Below are 22,779 nucleotides of genomic sequence, written 5' to 3' on the forward strand. Positions count from 1 at the left end.
GGATGACTTCCAAAAGTCTTCTAGGACTTTTTTTTTTTTTTTTGAAAAAGACTTGGTGTATTCCCAAAAATATATATATATAAAGATTCTTTATGGATGGTGATGACACAGAGACTTGCTGGGTTTCTGAGGGTGGGGGCAGCAGGTAGCAGAAGGGCTGAGAAAAATGCTAAATAACTTGTTTTTATTTAGGCTAATTCTGAGCCTAAGCTCTTCAGTGCAATTCTACACATAACTATCTGAGGTTACGCAATAGCAAACACAATGAGGCTTACCTTTGCATAGGACTGCACTCTCCTAAATGCATCACCTCAAAAAAAATCCACCATTATTTGCTAAATAATATTTGCTACACCAGGCTAGGGCTATGAGCACTTTGAGACAGCGGTTTCTAAAGCCTGGGTCCAGAGATTCTATATGGATTTGTAGGGAAACCTACACCACCACTGGAACTTCTGAGTTTCTTTTGAAATTAGAGCATGGTGCTGAAAACGCCAAGGTTGCAAGTTTGATCCTTGTAGCGGACAACTACATATTCCTGCATTGCAGGGGGCTGGACTAGACAATTCTCAGGGTCCCTTCCCACTCTACAGTTCCATGATTCTGCCTGGAGATAGTATTATTATTTATTCATCGTGTGTGTGTGTGTGTGTGTGTGTGTGTGTGTGTGTTTTACAGACAGTTATATATTGTTTTGGGGATGCAGGTGGCACTGTGGGTTAAACCACAGAGCCTAGGACTTGCTGATCGGAAGGTCGGCAGTTCGAATCCCCGCGACGGGGTGAGCTCCTGTTTCTCTGTCCAAGCTCCTGCCGACCTAGCAGTTCGAAAGCATGTCAAAGTGCAAGTAGATAAATAGGGACCGCTCCGGTGGGAAGGTAAACGGCATTTCTGTGTACTGCTCTGGTTCCCCAGAAGCAGCTTAGTTATGCTGGCTACATGACCCGGAAGCTGTCTGTGGACAAATGCTGGCTCCCTCGGCCTATAGAGCGAGATGAGCGTGCAACCCCAGAGTCGGTCACGACTGGACCTAATGGTCAGGGGTCCCTGTACCCTTTATATATTGTTTTATGTGATACTGTGAGCCATTGGAGAGGCCAAAAGACAGGATATAAATATTTTAAGGCATAATAACATCCCTCCCCTCACCCACAAAATAAAGAGTCCCAGGACCTTTTAATGAGCATGCAACTAATCCAAAACAGTGCGCTCCATAATCACTTCTCCTGGTGACCAAACGAACTTCTACTCAGTCTGGATTAAGCCTCAGTTTGTTTGCCAACACATAATTGATCACCCGTCTCAGGCAGTGGTTCAAGACCTACACTGCCTCCCATGAATCTGTTGGGAAAAGGTGTTGACCTCCATGACAGCCCCTATCTCTGGATGATAACATTTATTTCTATTTATTTATTTGTTTGTTTGTTTTTAGGGGGGGGGAATACAGACCACATAATCACACACATAATGAATTATCAATAAAGTGCAGGTAAGACCAGCAAGATACCCAAAATATACATAAACCAATTTATATTATTGCTTTTGAATTCTGGTGCTGGAGGAGACTCTTGAGAGTCCCATGGACTGCAAGAAGATCAAACCTCTCCATTCTTAAGGAAATCAGCCCTGAGAGCTCACTGGAAGGACAGATCCTGAAGCTGAGGCTCTAATACTCTGGCCACCTCATGAGAAGAGAAGACTCCCTGGAAAAGACCCTGATGTTGGGAAAGATTGAGGGCACAAGCAGAAGGGGTGACAGAGAATGTGATGGTTTGACAGTGTTTTTGAAGCTACCAGCATGAGTTTGACCAAACTGTGGGAGGCAGTGGAAGACAGGAGTGCCTGGCGTGCTCTGGTCCATGGGGTCACAAAGAGTCGGACATGACTAAATGACTAAACAACAACAACAACAATTTATATTATGTCTGAGTAGGCTTGCTGATTTTTATTTTTATTAGTTTTCAGCAGGCATCTAAAACAATATAGCAAGAGCACTTGGCTACATGGTTCAAAGATAGTGCATAGTACTGTCTTTAGTACTTTAGTTTTTTTTGTGTGTTGCAGAAAACCAGAGAAAATGTTTTCCATTCTCCTTTTCACTCCAGATATGGTCCTTTGCCAAAGAGGGACATAACTAACATGACTGTAAAGCAGTGGTTCCCAAAGAGGGCAGGGCATGTGGGTCAGTGGGGGGTTACCTAGTGGGGGTGCTAAGAGGCAAGGGGGTGGCAGGGGAGGGGGCTGGGGGTTTAAATGACTATCAGACTTTGAAAAGCTGGAATCACTGAATCAAGCTCATCAATTTTGTTGAATAAAACTAAATAGTTTTAATTTAAAAGTTCAATAAATTACTTCTTTTTTAAAAAATAAAATATTATCCTACTATTATCTTCCTCAGTGGGTCTTACAAACGTTTATTCTGAATAATGCTTTTTATAGGGTAATGGGAACTGGAGACGAGTTTATAGAGCAAAGAGCGTAGTGGCCCGGAAAAGTTTGGGAACCACTGGTGTAAAAGCATTAGTGATATCAAAGTCTGGGCTTTGGTTCCCACACTGATGTTATGGAGAGGATGTTTCATCGTGCCAGCATATGCCCTTTACATCAAATTTTAATAATCCTTCCTTTAATTTCATTAATTCCGTTACCATGCATTCATACAGGAAATTAACACAGCATAACTTTTGAAGGTCAATCAATCCTTATGCATAAGATTACTGAAATAATATGCGAGACCTCCTGTTTCATAATGCCATATGATTTTTTTTTAAGACATTTGAAGAAATTATCATTACATATTCAAAGAAAGAGAGAGAGGTCTGCTTTGCCTTGTACATTACACAGAAGCGTGTTATCTCTACTGTATCATGCTCTTGGCAGCAAAGTCTATGACAGCAAGTGGCTGAACTGGTGTGACAACGGGAATTCTTACATCAAACCTCAAGCAGCTCAGGCAGAAGGACTCCCCATGTTTGCATTCTAGCTTCTGTGTGGGAAGGGGAAGTTATCAGTACCCTGACACCTATCACAACAGATGTTAACGTGCTTTAATTTATTTCACTGGTTGTTTTAATGATCCCTGTTTTAATTTTTTTCATGGACAATGTTAATATTTCCTGTAAACAGCTTAGAAGTTTTACTCTGATCAAGCAGTATATAAATTTTGTTAAAGAAACTAAAATAATAATAATAATAATAATAATAATAATAATAATAATAATAATTTATACCCTGCCCATCTGGGCAGCTACCAACAGAATACTAAAAACACGATAAAAGATAAAACATGAAAAACTGCTTTCAGGTGTCTTCTAAAAGTCAGATAGTTGTTTATTTCCTTAACATCTGATGGCAGGGCATTCCACAGGGAGGATGCCACTACCGAGAAGGCCCTCTGCCTGGTTCCCTGTAACTTGGCTTCTAGCAGTGAGGGAACTGCCAGAAGGCCCTCAGAGCTGGACCTCAGTGTCCAGGCTGAGCGATGGGGGTGGAGACGCTCCTTCAGGTATACAGGGCTGAGGCCAGTATACCTGAAGGTATACCTAAGATACCTAACACATAGGCCTCGGGCCCACATGGGGCTTTGTCAAAGAGATTTGGAAACAAAGGGGAGGGAACGCTATGACAAGGTGGCTCCAGAAAGGGTGCAAAGTAGAGCTGCTTTTAAAACGAGACAGCGCTTTTTGCAAACACTTTCTCCTCCTGCGGAAAGCACCCGCTTTTCAGTTATATGTCCTGATAATGCCCCCCAGCGGCAGCCTTCTAAAATCCTAGCCTTCCTGCTTAGTTATTGTAAAAGCTCCACGCTGGCACTGGCAGAGGAAGTGGCGTGCGCCAGGAGCACACCGCCCCCGGGAGCACGATCCCGGCGGGGTGCCATCACAGCTGGCCCCCCGCTGGGCGCCACTCCCCTACGGATACCATGCCACACCCCCAGGATGCACGCCAGCCCCGCCCCTGCCTGCTCTCCACCCCCTGGTGCCAGAGCATGAAGCTCCACCTACACGCTGGTTCACAAGACACTTGGTCAGATTGTTAAGTCACGCCTGCGCATTAAGGCTACAGAACAGCAGTGAGGAACCTTTTTCAGACTGAGAGCTGGAACTCCATTATGGGGAACTTTCAAAGGGCCATATGTCAGGGAAGGTTAGAGCCAAAGGCAAATTGGGGCGGGGGGGCGGGGCGGGCAGTAACTCTGCCGCATTCCTTTTTGCAACAGGCCATGCAAAAGTCAAGACACCCGCCTATGCATCTCTCCATCCAGGAACAGCTAGAGGCAATGTCACAGTTGAATGACACATTCCACCTGGGCAAAAACACTTGGGTGAGGGGGAGGTACACAGTAGGGCTGAGAGGAAGGGGTAAGTACAGCTGGGGAGGGAGTTATCTCCCAGTTTACCCAGAGAGGCAAGTGTCACTAGCAGCCTAATCCCAAAGCACACTGCACTGCTGTACGAATTGGGGCCTGCAAACAAACTATACCAATGCAATACAATGCAAGCACATAGCATAACGCTTTGCCGGCACTGCAGCTGCATCATTCATAACAAAAGGGGTGCTTGGAAATTTTTCATGCCATTTTTCAATTACTTTCTGGCAGCCCCATTTGTTTTGTTTTCTGGTCTATTATTGCCTCATATGTTTCATTTTTTCCCGTGAGTCTCATTATTCTTATTTTAAACAATCTCATTCATTTAGTTTCTACATTTATTGCAATGAAGACCCAGCCTGTATTCTGATGCCTGCACTTTTGGAGTTTTCCACCCAAATGACATGGCTTCTGCCAATGTTGCACGATGCCCCTAAACCCTCAGACATGCCAAGTTTCAGATATGTTGGGGAAAGGGTCCCTGTGTAATACACAATTAAATAGGTTTCCCATTCTCTAAGCATCCCAGTGTTTAGTGCTTCATGCCTTCACACTTTCAGAACACCCCAAGAATCCCCCTCCCTAAAAAAAGTTCCCTAGATGTAACTATATATAAAAGCAATGCAAAGCAATGTTGTGCCCCTTTGTCAGTTTCAGAAATCCGTCCCCCTTAATAAACAAATGGGAGAAATTAAACAAAAGGATTTTAATTTATTTCACATAGAAATAGATTAAAAATGAATGAATGTGCCCTTGTTTCATTTTTCATTTGTTTTTGAAGCAAATGCATACCCCTAGCAATTCATTATTTTAAACTGTTATACTAATATAGTAAACATGAATGTCGAATATGCTGCAAGGTATAATCTGGGATTGCAGAAAATTTGATCTTGGCTTTGCCTTCTTTCATAAATCTTCCTAAAGGTCATTTCACACATGTATATTGATTGAGTGCACAATGAAGAAATAGCCCGCATGTGTGTGAATGACCCAGCAGAAGATGAGTCACCACAGATACAACTTTCACATCACCAAGTATCAGCTCAGACAGTGCTTTTCAGCAGAGACAGCTAAAACACTGAGTGGAGAGTTATGAGATATGGATTAACCAAGTCATAAGAGAGAGGGAAAGAGAAATTTATATGTGTATACTGGACTATTTGGGGGGGGGGGTTAAAGAATTGCAGCAGAAAGTTTTCAACCAAGGATAATAGTATAATAACAACACAATCCTATGCATGTTTACTCAGCAATAAGTTCCACTATGTTCAGTGGGGCTTACTTCCAGGTAAGTGTGCATTGGACTGCAGTGCAAGAAGGTAAAAATGTACTCAAGCCCACCAAATAAATATTGAGAATTTGAGAACCAGTTCTTAAGCTGTGTTGGCCAGTGCTGGTTGATGTAAATAAAAAATAAGAAAAGCTACCACGTACCATGCATCCATTTTTCATGCAGTACTATATACTGCCTGATATTGCAGTGTCATGAACAGAGCAAATTTTTAATTCCCATTTTTCCTTCCATTCACAGCAATAATTTGCATGCAATATAAATTATCAATAATACTCCAAATCGCACATCTCAGTGCTCTCACATCAAAGGAATGAATGTAAGCAAGAGAGCAAAATGTCAGAAAAATAACCCAGTCAAAGTGAAAATGATGTGGTTGGACTATTTTAGCTGGATCACGGCTCATATCCTCATTTGACATGAAATGGGAGCAATTCTCCATGTAGCTCTTAACCTGACATTTCCTGTAAATATGGGTTTTGGATAATTAGTCTAACTAGACATCAAGGCATAATCCTTTTCTTCTTTGCTTTCCTCAGAGAAAATTCATTAAGCTTTCACAAGGCCTGTTGCATATGACGTACTGTCAATAGGCAAATATTACATAATTGAATATTACATTGTCAGTAGATGAACATTCAGGCACAATCCCCGTTAAGCTTGAAAGGGGATACAAATATGTCTAAAGCCTTCTTGTTTTTTGCTTTGCTTTTTTAACTACACATGAAGCAGAAAACGTCACAATTTAAACATGTCTTGTGATTTGGAAGGGCATCTTTAAGACAGGGGTTGGCAATGTGATACCATGCATGTATTGGAACTGCCCCCTGGCACCAACACACCTCTGAGAACGCAAACACACACCATTACTCACTCCCTCTCCCCCAGTCATGATGTGGTGGGGGCATTTACCTTTCCCCTCCCTTGAAAAGGATATAGAGTTGAAGGAGGAAGTTGGAAGAGTGATGTTCTTTCCCACTTCTCTTTCCAGCTCTATGTGCTTATCCCCTGCTTAGTTTAATTCTACTGGACCCAACTTTTACCAAATTTGAGAGGGGCTGTCCTTGGGGACAGAAAATAGTGAATAGGGATGGGGAACTGCCCATGGTACTGGCTCAAAAATCAAAAATGTGCCCACGTGCCTAAAAATTGGTGACCCAGTTGGAACTGTCTAGATGCAATTAGTTTTCTACCCTTTTACCATTCCACAACAGGTCCTACAACGGCGACGTTTAAATTTCAAGAACTTTTCATGTATTCTAAGACTACCATAACACAGACTCAATAGGCTATAGGGCTACTTTTTTAACTTTGTGTCGCTGACATTTCAAGACGCTAAAATAAAACAACAATTTCAAAAGCCATATAATAGCCACTATTCTTTTTGGGGGGGGGGGTTGGGGGGCAGAGTTGTCTAGAATTCACTGTACAGCAGAACCCAGATAACGAAGGGAAATGAAAGAATAAACCTACCCACAATTATAGCAGAATGAAAAGGGTTTTATTGGTGGTTTATAACACATTCGGTGAAATTTAGTGTGTGGTGTTCTTATGGGGGTGGACATTCCATGCTCATCCTGCTATTAATCCAGTGCAATTAATTTGCTAAAACAATTTTCCTCCAGGAAAAAAAGAATAATTAGGCATATTACACACCTTGGCATTTTAACCTAAAGATAAGCATGTTGATTTCAACAAGAGGGGGGAAAAATCAAGCCTGTGTTTCATTTTTCTCTTTGAAATCAGTAGCGACAAAATGGGCTTCACTATGCCTAGGAATCCACTTTGTTTTTTCAATTACAGTACACTAACTCAATTTCAAACTTACCCAAATGATATCATACAAGGTTTGATTCACTCTCTCATCACAGGTAAACAAAACAAGGATAAAAGGCAAGCATTTCCCCATTCTTCTGCCGATTCTCCTATCTCTTTCCCCCGTTTTATTTTAAAGGGTGTTGGTTAAAACGAAGATAACAACTTAGGAAGGAAATCTCACCGGTTTCTGTAGCAGAAAACCAGTTGCACTTGGACTTACACATCACTGTAGTTGGGCCTGGAGCAATATTGTCCACTCGGTCACTATCTGGTGGTATCATCCTCGTAGCTGCCTTTGACAGTTTTACATTTTGCCAGGCATTGAGAAGAGAATACATACCTCAGAAGGTGACTCGACTTCAGCTCCCCTTCTCCAGCACCTGTCTCCGATCCTTCTTCCATGCTGCTCCCTTAATCCTGGAAGAGCTGCCCACCAACACTTCCAGCAATCTCCTTTCACCAATAGGGCCCCCCACCCCACCCAATTTCTCCTCTAAATCTCTCCACGCAATGCATTTCTTCTGCAGAGTCTTTCTAAGACCATGTAACAGATTTAGCTCCTCAGAGCGGTCAGCTACGACAAGTTAACCCTTGCCTAAAATCCTGCCAATTCCCTCACTCTTTCCCCCCATGCATGACGCTAAGATCATAAAGCGATCGGAAAAGGAATGTGCCACCTATTACGGTCTACACACTGTCTGGTATAATGGTGGTGCTAGTAAGCATCAGGTACGGACAACAATGACTTTATTTATATGCAATTACTTTAGATTTGCTTTTAAAAATAAGAGCAGCGATTTTCAGCTTAGTGGTCGATTTTTGAGTCGGAGGGTCCACCTGCCTATTTTTCCTACTTGCAACCCCTTACCTTGAGTCTGATGCAGTGTTTCACAGTAAAAAACATACCTACCTCCCATCACCACAGTGCACCAACACTAAATACACATGTTTGCATCACTCAGACATACATTGAAAGTATATATAGATGACATTCAAACAAAACTTTAAAGAAGGAAGGAAGTCATGTAATACCTTTACTTTTACCTATGGATTTGATGAAATGGTTCCATGAAGAAAGCATTGCCAGACAAAAAGAGAGAGAACAAAGAAGAGAAACAACAGTAAGAGTCATGTGTGTGTAAATGTAAATGCTGTCACAATTCAAGAACATGAAAAGAGACAAGGCATGAAACAAGTGTTTGAAGACAAATGGAAATGCAATTGGTGTCGCATTTTAAGAATGGCTGCTTTGTAACCTTCATGTCCATGCAGGAGAACACAGAAGTAACCCATGCTTCATTTTCAAACGAGTGACACAGAAGTAACATGAGCACTGACTTTAAAGGGAGCAGGGTTTGTACACGGTGATGGGGAAACACCACTTATTTCATCATGTTGCAAAACTGTATTCTGAGCATTCCAGAAGCCAGGAGCGAGTGCTTTCCGCATTTTCAAAACAGTCATGCATTAATGCAAAGCAGGACTCTCTTGCTAGGTACAAACTCAAGACTCTTCTCTTTCGCAATCTATCTTGGGAGTATGGCTCCCTTTGCTCTTTGTTGTGCTTAAAACACACAGCCATTTCCCAATCAGATCCTCACTCTTTTTTTTGCTGACAGTTATTATATTGCAAGTAGGGTAGGGGAGACAGTTGAAAAAAAGAGAGAGAAGGAAATCAAAAGATTTGAGGAGCAAATTAAAAATAAAATAAAAACCAAAAGCAGTTTCTACGTAGCACTATTCATATTATGTATATAAATATATATATATACTGTACACACAACAACAACAAAAAGAAAAAAATAATGTGACTGCGATCGTGTGCTTATTTGCAGCCCAAGAAAGCTCGCAAGCATTTGGCCATCATTTGCCATGATGGATTTTGAAGCAGCTACAGAAGAAAAAAGGAAACAAACCAAAATGAAATAAAGGAACAATGAAAGCAGAGTGGAAAAGGAGCAGAACCCATACCTTGGTCGCCCATCATCAAGTGCGCCAGACCTTAAAGGGAAACAAGAGCACAGTCAGCAATGAATAAGGGTGCACGGGAAGGTGGTATTGTCACAGTGACCCCCAAAAAATGTTTTTTGCAACAGGCATCTGTTTCCTGTGAGATGTTTTCCGTTACAGTGGAAAATTAAAACAGCATTTTTCAACCACTGGTTGGAATGCTTTTTGTGGGGTTGGGAATGGGGCAAAGGGGCCATTTGGCTTCTATTCTAAGACAGATTAACGCTGCCCTGTACAGCTTCTTCCCTAGGCATTAAAGTTGGGCTGAAGACAAAAAAATAATAAGAAAATCATTTCAAGTTCAACAAATTCCTGGAACACTCAGTCTCCCAATTTCATCGTTTTCAGTAGGAGGACACTTAGCTGCAAAATAGCTTTCTTTTTTTTCCCCTCCCGAATTTCCAAACGTAGGACAGTGTCAACCTGAAGAATGGGCTGGGTCTGATCTTTTTCCCCTCGTTGAAAATGAGCATTTCAAATAATTAAACAAAATAATTCCTTTGTCACATTGAAATGATAATGCAAGGGATGTCTCCTTGTTTGTGTGAAACATTTGAGTAGAATAAGATCTGTTCCTGAGCAGGAAAATTGTTAGTCATCCATTGGGATGGAAGCAAATATCAGCATTAATTGTAACTGGGGAGAAAATCCCTTTGTTTCGGCACCAAGTAGTTTCTCCAAATTAAAATATGCTGTGCTTAAAGTACATTGATGCTGAAATCAGTTTCCCAATTAACTCTCCCGCCCCCCTGCCGATTGTGGAGAACTGAAGTTTTAATTGGGCTAAGCAAAGTAAGTTCTCCGAATCCATTTTTTTTAAAATGAGCTAAAGCAATAGCAAAAGAATTGGTTTTTTTCCCCTCATAAGCAAATTTGGCATATCACATCTTGTATCCCCTTAAACAAAAGTTTAGCTCTGATGACACTTTATAAATAGATGCTTAGCAAATTGGTTTGGGGGGGAAATCCAAATAGTAGTCATTTAGACCCCCCCAAGCTATAAAAGTGTGCTTCTCTCCCTCTGCAACAATTTCATGGTATATCCCACATTATTTTTTGGGTTGGTTCACACAAAGAAGGTGTGCAATAGAATAATATGCTGGTTTTTGCTGGAAGGTAAGATTCCTAAGTTTGAGATTTTTAATTCACATAAAAAATTAGGCGCACACATAAGACATATAACAAGTGATCTGGAGGAAGGAAATATTTCAAAAGCAGAGAGCCCACACCCCAAACACGCCACTTCATATAATCAATCAGTTGACGAAATAAGGTTTTAAACAATGTAATAAGTTTTTCATTGAATGCAGTATGTCTTCTAAATTGACAATTAATCTGTATTAAGTATCTGGACACATGAAGAATCTTATTTTGGCTTCTGTTGCAGTAGACCATGTTTTGTTTTGTTTTTTACGTTTTTAAAATTCTGATCCTGTAGCATAAACTCAATGACAGCCTCAAAAAATGCATGATTTTAGAGAAGACAAGATGGGAGTCCACCAATCTATGTCAACTCTGCAATAAGTGCCAGTATACTAAGTGAAGGAAGTCTGTAATGATTTCAGCTTTGTGGTTAGAGTGTAAGCTTGTTTAGAATCATAGAATCATAGAATCATAGAATCATAGAGTTGGAAGAGACCACAAGGGCCATCGAGTCCAACCCCTTGTCAAGCAGGAAACACCATCAGAGCACTCCTGACATATGGTTGTCAAGCCTCAGAAGTAAGTCCCACTTAGCTCCCACTGGGGCTTCATCCCAACTAATAGCGCTTAGGATTGCCGCTTTCGTTGAGCTGTGGCTTTGGCTCATGAGTGTAGTGTTTTCCAATTCCTTTCCTTTGTGGATTTATAATTTTCTTTAGGATTGGAAATTGGATGTACCAGGTTCTTTGTGACTGAAGATTCTCCTCTACTGGAAAAAAAAAAATCACTAAGCAATTTGTGCTTTTTGAATGAATATAACATATAACTATATCATGTCTTCCAAAAGATGTGGGCTCCTGAATTAGAAAGAGCATGTTCCATGAAACCGTGTCAATCAAAATCATTTCATGTTCCATGGGAAATATTATCAAGGTTTTATGTCTACTAGTACCTTAATTTTCTCTTTTTCATTTATTTATTGCTTGCGAGATTGATTGGGGGGGCGGGTTCTGGGGTCATAAGAGGGCTGGTACTGGAAGAGGGAACTGAAAAGCTCCTGTACCCAAGCAAAACACAATATGATGCACCATCTGGGTCCTGGGTTTCTTTAGAGCACAAGGCAAATTGTATTTTGCAATACGATAAATCACTGTGAAAATGAGCCTTTAAGGCAAGTTTGTTTTTGTTGTTGTTTTTAAAAAATGTGGGCAAGGGCTGAAATAAGTATCGGTGTCTGTCTTGGATACAATAGTTACGTTGGGAAAGAAAACAAAACAAATAAACCCCAAACCCTGAACATCTCCTATGTGCATAAAGTTGCAGGAACAAGAGTGAGACCATCAATGCTCTTTCCAATAGCTCAGGGATGGGCAACCTATGGCCTTCCAGATGCTGTTGGACTACAACACCCATCATCCCTGGCCATTGGTTATGCTGGCTGCAGGTGATGGGAGCTGGAGTCCAGCAATATCAGGAGGGCCATGGGTTCCCAATCCCTGTTTGCACACATTAGTGCCTGCACATTCCTGCTCCTAGTGAATGCCTAGAATTCTCTGCAGAGCCAGGGTGCATACAATCCCAGCTCATTTTATTCTGACATATACATACTGAAATATGTAGAATAAAGGAAGCTCCCTTTGGTCCCTCTACCTTAGTACTGGCTTCAGTGGCTCTCTGGGGTTTCAGGCAAGAATCTATCCCAGTCCTAACTAGAGATGCAGAAGAACTGCTCGCAAAGCATGGCCAGTTGTGTGGGTTTCCCAGAACATTTTGACTTGCATATCATAATTTGAAAATATTCACCTTGCATTGAGAAATGTTCTGATGTCCTAGATCAAGTGCCAGGAACCTCTGGCCCTCTAGATGTTGTTGAATTAAGACTCCCACTGGCCATGCTTGCTGGGACTAATTGAAGAAGTAGCTCAGCAACAATTGTAGGACTAAAGGTTCTCCACACCTGTCTTGTAAGAGTGGTCTCTATTTTACCTGCAGTTAGCAAAAGTTTTGAAACGGCCAAGCTTGCCCAGTATTTATTTGCAATTGGCACCCATTCATTGTTACTGGTGAACTTATGACATGGAAAATGTTTTTAATTTTTCTTTCCTTTTTAGGTGGGTATTCTTAAAAATGCTCAGGACACAAGAACAGATTGTTTTAAAGCAAAAAACAAACAAACAAGAAACTCTAGATAGGTGTTTGATTAAATATTACTATGAACTACAACTAGAAACTAGAAACTTAGTGTCCACACTGGAGCCCTACCCTAAGGAATTATATCTGCAAAACAGCTAGATTGGTTCAAGGTACTTTAGTACTTAAAATGATTCATTTAACATTAGAAATGATGCACCATGACTTCTTCTACTGCTGAGCATCATGCCAAAAAAGGAATCATGTAAATGAGTCCTAAGAGATTTAGAATATATAGATATATGTACACGCTACAAGCAGATTTTTTGCATATTCAACTTCAACTACTACCCTTCGGCATATGCTAGTTTGCAAAGATGGGCCAATGATATCTTATGCCTGTCTTTTTATTTTATTTCCCCCCCCAAGGTCAATTTGGTTAAGGAAATTCTTGCTTAACAGAGAAAATCCTTATCTGCTCTTAATTAAAGTGGTTCCACAGAGTGCTGTGAAGATGCAGTGATGTAAGCTGGCTGGATATCTGACTCACAGTGCACTTTCATGTCAGCTGCACTGGACTCTCAGAAGCTATTCCCTTTCATTAAATCCTCGGCTCGGTTGTTTGAACTTGCCGTGTGTTCCTTTGGAATAGTCTTAAATAATAATAGTAATGATAATAATAATAATAATGATATCTCTGGATGGGAATGATTCTGCCTGAAAACAAGTCCAGGAAAAAACCTGAAGACAGGACCACATAACTTGTGAACCACCAAGAACACCCCAGCTCACCTGGCATGCCTAGTGGCCCAGGCAGAAGACAACCTGCTAGCTCGTTTTCTGCTAGCTCAGCACTAGACCACTATGCATGGCTGATACAATCAGCTTGTCTGATCCCTAACTGGGGGGCCTGGTCTAAAAGTCTCATTGGACCCTTGTAAATATCATAGTAATCAACAATCAGCATGAATGTCCTGTGCTTTACCTAAGGTGCTGCAAAACCCCCCCACACCTACATGTGTTTTACCATGTAGACAAGACTATGTGTTAGTTTCCCACATTTGGGGTGGTTTACTTAAGGACATTAATTGTGCCCATACTCTCCTTTTGGCCTTTGGTGTCTGAGATGCATATTTTCAGGAGTTGCCATGTGCTTTATAACTCCTTTTTTCTATGATTGTAAAGTTCTTTTAAACCAGATTTTCGTGCTGTATTTTAAATTGGATAAATGATAATAACAGTAATAATAATGAGCAAAGACACCTTACATGAGAGGCACTTAAATCAGATGTTTGGGGGCTGCAGCATAATGCCACAAAGAGCAATGAAATAATGAACAGGTATAAGACAGAAGAAGTGAATTCCATTTCTTCATATATATATTTTCTGTAAACCACCAGGGTATTCTGTGTCATAAAAATGTAATTAATAAATAAGAAGCTGCTAATGGCTCACATAACTAACTAATGTGGACATTAAGTACTCTTATAGAGGACCAGAATGAATGGCAATCAGTGCCAATTAGTTTAACAAATGGCAAATGAATGGCCTGTCTTGAAGTTAGGGCAGTTTTGCCAATGATTTCAGATTTTCATCCATCATTTTATGGATCCGTCATTTCTCTCCCTCCCCTTATAGAACAGTAAAAAAAGGGTGGCAGCTTTTCTCTACACCAGATTGGTGGTGCTCTAAAAGACCCTGAGTCACAGTATCACAATCAACCTCTGTGGCACAAGTCACGGGAGCTAGAGAGTCATCTCTAGATGTATTTTTGCTCCCACTTACTGGTGCCAAAAACTGTGACCACACTATAGCAAGCCCCTCGAGATGCATGGAAGGGCTTGCGCATGCTCAGAAAGCCATTCCAAGCTTCTTCTCCCTAACAGCAGTCCCTCAACGACACAACTGCCATTGAGCTTGCCCTGAGCAGGGACCAGGAGCTCCTGGTGTGACAATGGTGATGGTAGGCAGTAGTACTTATGGCGATGATATCTGTATGTGCAACAACAATAAGACCACATTGCATGGTGCTTTTTAAAAAAACACAGGGGAGCTTCAAAAGCAGGGTGCAGTTAGGGAACAACAGATTAAAAACTTTCTGGGCACAAAAACCCTTATGCAAGGCTGCTGACTCTTCAAATGTACAAAAACAATGAGAAAGCCAGGCGATCCCATGATTAAGGTTATACAACACAAATAAACGTCCGTGTTCTTTCTCTCTTAGTTCCTAATCCATTATTAGTGCATTAATGCTGACCAGAAAATCTCTCCTCCCCTCCCCCCTGCCGCTGTTGAAACCAAGAGATTCTCCCAATTTCAACAGTACATTTTAAAGGGGGGAGGGGGCAACTTACGCCGCCGCCACCACCATGTTGAAACTTAAAATAGTCCCAGAAGGAAAGAAGAAAATCAACTTACCGTATTGAATGATAAGGAGCACCACTATAAACACTAACCAGGAGGCAAAACACTAAACAGGAGGGATAGGAAGGGTAAGAAAAGAGCTTAGGAAAATAAGATAGAAAGCACCCACCTTCCACATAGTTGTCTTCTGAAAGCACATAACAAGGAGGGAGAGAAAAAGGGAAAGAAAAAACATTCATTAAGCAGCATGCAGACTGGAACTTGCCTTTGCATGTGAGCATCATGCAAGGCACCGGACACCACATGCAAGTGATCCATTGCTACTATCCAGAAGGAAGTGGGGCAGGGGAGACCAAAAAGCACAGGGAGGCAGTGTTTCTTCTGTTGAAAGGAAAACCCCACTCCTGCAAGTGGTACAAAAGAAAAGAAAAGTGCAATATCTCAAGTGAAAGGGGTGATTGTTGTTTGTTTGTTTGTTTGTTTGTTAAACGGATTCATCCACTATGAGTTCCTTAGGTTAGTCAATGATTTCAAAGGGTGCTATGGTGTCCAATGGTTAATTTCTAAAACGAGAAACGAAAAAAGTGCCTGGGATTCAAGTCTGTCTCTGGATTAGAAACCCTTTCCCTCTTAATTCCAGATAAAGTGGGGGAGGGAGGCTGGTTGAGACCACTCAGTGGCCAAGGAAAAGCTGTCTATAAAAGGCCAGAGCCAGGTTTACTTCTACTACACACATTGCAGGGGAAAGCTCTGGCATTGAAAATGATACACTTGACTGCCTGCTCCTGTGCCTTTTAGAAGAGCTGGATGCACAGACGTATGGTTGCAGCAGGTGATGGATTTTGCTCTGCTTCTCTCCATGCCAAAGAAAGCTTCACTTAGCCAAATGTGTAGGCCAGGTTTATGAATATGTTAGAGACCCAGAAGAAGGGCCAGTTAAAAATAATAACAACAAGGAAACCAAAAAAAAGTGTCAACGCCTACTTTAAATCAAACTCTCTATACGTACAGCTGCACTACACACTTATTTTGGGTGTTGTACTGGTTTAATGGCTGTCACATTCCCCAGAGGGCTTTCTCTGTTAATAGATCATCTGCACAGGGCAATTGTTTCCAGTGAGTCCTGGGAAATGAGGGTTCAGCCAGTCTGCATCTCTTGTGGAGACATTCCGTGCAAGCTGCTTTCATGCTTACAGACTTTCTAAATGCGGAGCCTGCCCCTAGAGCAACATAATGCAGGCAGTGGTATCTTCTTCAACGGAGTGAAGCAGGTGGCACTGTGCCTCACAGGAGAAAAATGCCGCGCCAGCCGAAATCACCTCTTTTATTCACATCTGTTAAAAGTAGAGAATCCAAGGCTAGTTCCAAGTTTAAAGCGACTCTCTGCAACATGACCCGACATGGACCTATCTCAGCGGGTTCCCGGACTTGGGTTCATCTGCCAGCGGCAGCAGTTGATATCTACAAGCTACCATTTTAAAATCCCTTCCATGTCCCTGAAGCACAGTTGCTGCAAAGCACTGCGAAGAACTTGTAGACTAGTTTGAAGGGAAAGTGCCAGAGCCCCAGCAAATGATCTAAGGTGTCAAGAACTGGTGCTAAGCTTGATGGAATTCCTTCCCTCTTCTGTACTCTGGCCATTCTACACCAGCCTTCCTCAACCTGATATACTTCAAATTTCAATGAACTACAACTCCTATCACCCATCACCTTTGGCCAGGCTAGCTGGGGCTGAAGGAAGTTAAGAGTCAAACAGACACCATCCTGGCCATCCCTGCTTAGATTTTTCACAATTTCCTGTGAAAGTTGCACTCCTTCCAATCCATGCTGAATGCAGCTATGAAAGGCAAAGGCTATTTCTCAAAACTGCAAACTATGTAGAAGCAGTGTCTAGTTCCAGAATAATTCCACCTTGCTTGTTTAAGGTCAAACTGTATAATCCTAGTGAACAGGCTACGGAAGTCTTAGGAGGTCAGTTGTACAAATGAGTGACAGCAGCATAATTATGTCTACTTACTGTAATGAAACTACTTAATTCTGCATTTCACATTGACAGTGACAATTTCTCTTGAATTCAAAATCAGTAAAATATCTCATTACTGCATATAATTATTGAAAATATGGGGAGGTAACTGGTCTAAATGCAGCTCTCACATAGCTTACCCGTGACTATTCTGATTGCAGTAGAACTGCACCAGGTAAAGCGATTTGAAGAGCATCAAACCGGACACTCAATCCTAACCAAACTGGTACATTCCGGAAGGGCATAATCCACATACAGCAGAATTATTTCTTTCCATTCAGAAGCTGTCTTCACTGAATCCATCAAAACTTAATTGTGCCAAATGGAGAACTTGGAAAACAGCAAATATACTCCTGAGGCAGTTTCCTTTATAGAAAAGCACACAAGCAAACTATGCAGTGTGTTGAATAACAGTTGGGGGAGAGGAGCGGGAAGAAGAGTAACTTTCCCATTGCTTGAAAAACTCTGGTTTTGCAGTCCCTGGCAGGCAGCAAATTCAGAAGCTGGAGGAAATCTCTAAGTGTGGTTAGTGAGCTGTGTTTGGCTTGGTGGGTCACATGTTCAGTCCTACACTATAAACATAGGGTTTGAATTGCTGGCACACTGATCTCACCACAATCAAACGAGTATTCTGGTGCTCCACAGATTTGATGTAAGTAGGATGAAAAAATGTACACACTATTCTAGCCTATAAACTCAGTTCACACGTAATAGTAAGCCAAGCCATGGTTTAGCATGTATGTGCAAACATGTGGGATCCTAGAGAGAAGATGGCGTTGGTTTTCCTTCCCAACTCATCTGCCAGCTGCTGTGCTGCTGTGAGATACACCACAGTTTGGTTTAGAATGCTGAGACTCATGGTTTATCTTCTCCAGACAAAACACAAGGGATGGGGGGAAGTATGGATAAAAGCAGTGGTTTGTCTGGAGTAAGGCAAACCATATGCCTAGGTTTGGATTAAATGCTAAGCAAAACAATGGCTTAGCCCACAGCTTCACAGAAGCATCAGGTCTGGAGAAGAAGCAAATCAGTTGCAATCTCCTCCATGGGAGCTTGCTTGTTTATACGTTCATGGTTTGGTTTAGTGTCACCTCTGAATGGGTCACTGTGTGAGATGAGAATTAAGGAGCTCCAGCGTTCTGATGTAAGTGGGATGCAGGCTACCCAAATGTACACATTGTTTGCTTGTTTGTTTCATCATGTTTATATACTGCTTGATTATAAACAACAACCACCCTCAGAGTCGTTCGCAAAATGAAGAAAGCAATAGAATTATGGTTAAACAATCAAAACAACTATTGAAAACACTTAAAGAATGAAAACCAGCAATAAATTAAAACACATACAGACCAACAGCATTCTAGGTATCTGGGCAGGTTTGAACCTGTGTTTGGAAACTGGTCAGTGCCTCTGCATTAATTAGACCCTACAAAATAAAGTACTCAACTAGCGCTTAGTGAAATGATGCTGGCAGTAGTAGGCCTTGGAAAATGGGGAATGAGACAAGCTTCAGGGCTTGGCTTGTTCAGTCAATGCCTATGTAGGAGAAAGGGAGGCAGGGGGCTCTGATTCCCAGTCCTAATTAATCTACAAGAAGGCAAGAATGGAGGTACAAAGCACCTGAAACTTTCACAGATATTATGTGACTTGCCTTGTAATTGCATTATTACCCTATTTATTAACCTCTGTGAGCCCCCTTGAATGCTGAGGTTAATGGAGATGTAGCTTTCTTTGTCATTACATAGTGAGGCTTGAAAGTCATAGTGAGGCTTTTTCAGTCCAGCACTCTTATTCATTTGTGCACCTCCTGAGTGGTCAGCACCCACAGTCCGGATGGGTGGGTTGTTTACTGTTATTGTTTGTTATTATGGTATGTATTTCTGTGTTTTTATATTGCCCTGTGATCTTCACATGAAGGGCGGTATAGAAATTTTAACAACAACAACCGTATTTAATGACAATGTTGTTATTATTATTTATGTAATTAGCAAGTTACCTTGGCAGATCCTTTAGTGCCAATATGCAACCAGGAGCCAATATACAACCAAGCAGCTCATTTGGTTAGAACACAGCGGTGATAACGCCAAGGTCGCAAGTTTGATTCCTGTATGGGACAGCTGCATATTCCTGCATCCCAGTGGGTTGAACTAAATGATCCACAGGATCCCTTTCAACTCTAATGTTCTGTGTTCTATGAAGGTCCTGCTTGGTGTATTTAAAGTCCTAACCAACCTGAGGCCATGATATTTAAAAGACTGTTTTTCTCCTCTGTGTCCTCAGATGGGGCACTGCTGAGAGTACCATGTGCCCCAGAGGTGTACAAAAAAACACAGGATTTTAGCACTGCAACTCCAGCTCCCTGGAATCAATTATCCACTGAGATCAGACAGGTGAATAGCATCATGATCTTTATGAACCTACAGCAGCCATTTTTGTTTAGGAAGGCTTTCCCTGATGTCCAACCCAGCCATCTGTGGAATACTAATTTTATATCTGATGAAATTGTTTCTAGAGTTGGAATGGCTGTTGTTTTTAAGGTTTTCGAGTTCGTTGATGTTTTAAGAGTTTGCTGAAGAATTCAACAAACAGAATCTTATGTTTCTGTGCTTTGTTGCGTTTTTACTGTATACACCACTTCAACAGTTTCATGCTGTGAAGCAATCTATAAAATTTGATTAATAAATGAATATAAAGAAATAAAAGGCAGAGCAAAGGCAGAGAAATCAATATATAAAGAATACAGGAATTTCTGGTGTTTGGAATTACATTTGTTCATCTCCCACTATCTATTGGATCAAAAGAGGCTCCCTGCCCACATTCTAACCTGAAGCCCATCACCTACACTGCAATAATTATGAACTTAGGAAGCTGCCTTTTGCTAAGTCCATCTAGGTTGAATGGCAGTGGCTCTCTGGGATTTGAAACCCTTTCCAGTCCTACTTGGAGATGCCAGATGTTGACATTTTGCATGTGAAGCATGCTGCTTTGCCATTGAGACACAGACCCTTACCCTAATTAAAGAAAAAAAAATGTATAACTTTGCATATTCAGTTCTTGCTCAGCTATATGTTAAGCGGAAGCCTTAGGCCCCTCTCCCACTTTTTAAAACTTAAATTTGCTTTAAAGTTGTGACCTGAAGCAGACATGTGTGTGGTGTGCATGGTTAAGGCTGGACTGTAGAACACGTTTTCTTTTCTGCGTGTGGCTACATGGGCAAAGCGATTCGTAAGGCTCCAGCACCTGCCATTCCATGTGTGCAGGACATTAGATTGCATGCTTTCAAGGAAAGTAAGGAATGAAAATGATATGGAGAAGAACACGTCTGATGTACAAAAACAACAAGATCACCAAATTAGATCAAGCCTGCGGGGGGCGGGGGGGGGAGTAAAAGGCAAAACATCCATCCAGGTGGATTTAGGGCAGCGTGAGCAGTGTGGTTGCATCAGGCACACAGTCAAGGAGGGTGCCTTCCGAAACTTTGGTAAGCACTTGCCTGGCTTCCGGAAGAAGGTGTGAGGGTTCTGATGGAGTCCTAGAGTCCTCCTGCCTCTTTCTAAAGCCAGGCTGGTGCTTACCAGGCATTGGGAAGGAGGTAGAAGGGCTCTAGAGCTCTGCCAGAGCCTTGAGCCTCCTCCCCAAAGCCTGCCTTAAGCTAGTGCCACAAGGACTGTGAGGCAGCCATCAGATGGCCTTGTACTGTGCGGCATATTACTAAGGTGCACCCCCTGATCCACCTTGGTTTCTATGGAAGAAAGTGTATTTACATAATGTTCTAAATGAACAGTATCTTTTCTTTAGAAGCAGCGGGTCACTTAAATATGATCTGCTACAAACAGAATTTTCAAACTGGAAGACTGGATTGCTAATTCATCGGTGCGTGAAAACTGCAGCAACTGATGCCATAAACGTAAATGTATAATAATAATAATAATAATAATAATAATAATACTCCACTCATCTAGCTGGGTTTCCCCAGCCACTCTGAGCAACTTACAGCATATATCAAAGCATAATAAAACATTAAACATTTCCCAAAACAGGGCTACCTTAGAAGGCTACCGTCTTCTAAAAGCTGTATAGTTCTTTATCTCCTTGACATCTGAAGGGAGGGTGTTCCACAGGGAGTGCACCTCTACCGAGAAGGCCCTCTGCCTGGTTCCCTGTAACTTCACTTCTCACAATGAGGGAACCAGCAGAAGACCCTTGGTGCTGGACCTCATTGTCCGGGCTGAACAATGAGGGTGGAGACGCTCCTTCAGGTATACTGGGCCAAGGCCATTTAGGGCTTTAAAGGTCAGCACCAGCACTTTGAACTGTGCTCAGAAACGTATTAGGAGCCAATGAAGATCCTTTAGGACTGGTGTTATATGGTCATGGTGGCCACTCCCAGTCATCCCAGCCACTCCCCGTCTAGCTGCCACATTCTGGATTAGTTGTAATTTCCAAGTCACCTTCAAAGGTAGCCCTACGTGGAGGGCATTACAGTAGTCCAAATGGGAGATAACCAGATCATGTACCACTATGACGAGACAATGCGCAGGCAGGTAGGGTCTCAGCTGGCGTACCAGCTGGAGCTGGTAGACAGCTGCCTTGGATACAGAATTGACTTGTGCCTCCATGGACAACTGTGAGTCCAAAATGACTTCCTGGCTGTGCACCAGGTCCTTCAGGGGCATAGTTACCCCTTTCAGGACCAGGGAGTCCCTCACACTTGTCCACCCCCTGTCCCCCAAAACAGTACTTCAGTCTTGTCAGGATTCAACCTCAATCTGTTAGCCACCATCCATCCTCCAACCGCTTCCAGACATGTACATGGTAGATGGTAGATATCTACATGGTTCCATAAGGCTGCAATCTTATACACACTTACCTGGGAGTAAGCCCTACTGAACTCAGTGGGGCCTACTTCTGAGTAGATCTACATGCAATTACTCTGTCAGTCTCATATAAAACAAGAAACATGCTGGTTTAGTCTCCCTTGGATATAAACAAGTGAAAACAACGGCAAGCCAGTAGGCTGAACAGTGTCCAGAATTGTCCTTGCCAATGTCCATAGTAAAGGGAGATCAATGAACAAGAGAGAAAGAGAGAGAAATTACACTGCCCTTTAAGCTATTTGATGTCTTTGAAGGCAGAACCACAGGAAGTGAAACACAGGTGCGGGATTGATGAGAGTTGTTCCAATGGGGCCTTTTCTATCCATCACTGCCACACTGATCAAAAGCCAAGGAAAAACAATTTTTTCAGAGCATCAGTTCACCACGTGCCTCACTCAAGCCAAAAACATGGATAGGGAAGAAGCTACAAGGGATGGTAACACTAGCCGCTTCCAGTACTGCCACACAATGTAAAAGAAGATTAGCCATACCCTTTTCCATACATGGGAAAGGATGTAGAAGAAAGTCAGTGTCTCAACATGGTGTGATCTAAGGAAAATGCAAGATGTAGATAGGCAGGTCCAAGAGTTCTTGCCTTTGCCTAGCAGGTCCTCATTTCACATTTTTGAAAAGCACTATCCCAAAGATGCTAGCTCTTATCTCACCAAATCCTACTGCTTTAAATGAAGCATAATACTCCTCCAGGATGCAAAAAACTCTCCTCTTGGAAGAGAGGGGAGTGGTTGTGGGCGGG

At 41.9% G+C, this 22,779-nt stretch overlaps 1 protein-coding gene across 29 annotated transcripts in view; it reads right to left on the reverse strand.

The window, feature by feature from the left end:
- The window catches only part of NRXN1 (neurexin 1), a 1,569,693-nt gene that overhangs the window by 858,164 nt on the left and 688,750 nt on the right, over positions 1-22,779 (reverse strand). For 18 of the 29 annotated variants that reach the window (XM_081000811.1, XM_081000816.1, XM_081000815.1 and 15 more), the window contains 2 exons: positions 15,295-15,312; positions 9,450-9,479 (listed from right to left, as the gene is read on the reverse strand). The exons of 6 other annotated variants lie outside the window; for them this stretch is intronic. In XM_081000811.1, coding sequence (XP_080856937.1) covers positions 9,450-9,479; positions 15,295-15,312 — 48 coding nt within the window. The remainder of the gene's footprint in view (positions 1-9,449; positions 9,480-15,294; positions 15,313-22,779) is intronic. 5 more of the 29 variants (XM_081000818.1, XM_081000814.1, XM_081000833.1 and 2 more) reach the window with 1 other exon arrangement.

The sequence above is a fragment of the Podarcis pityusensis genome (assembly GCF_964106645.2).
Source record: "Podarcis pityusensis genome assembly, chromosome: 3".
In the NCBI taxonomy this organism is placed as follows: Eukaryota; Metazoa; Chordata; class Lepidosauria; order Squamata; family Lacertidae; genus Podarcis; species Podarcis pityusensis.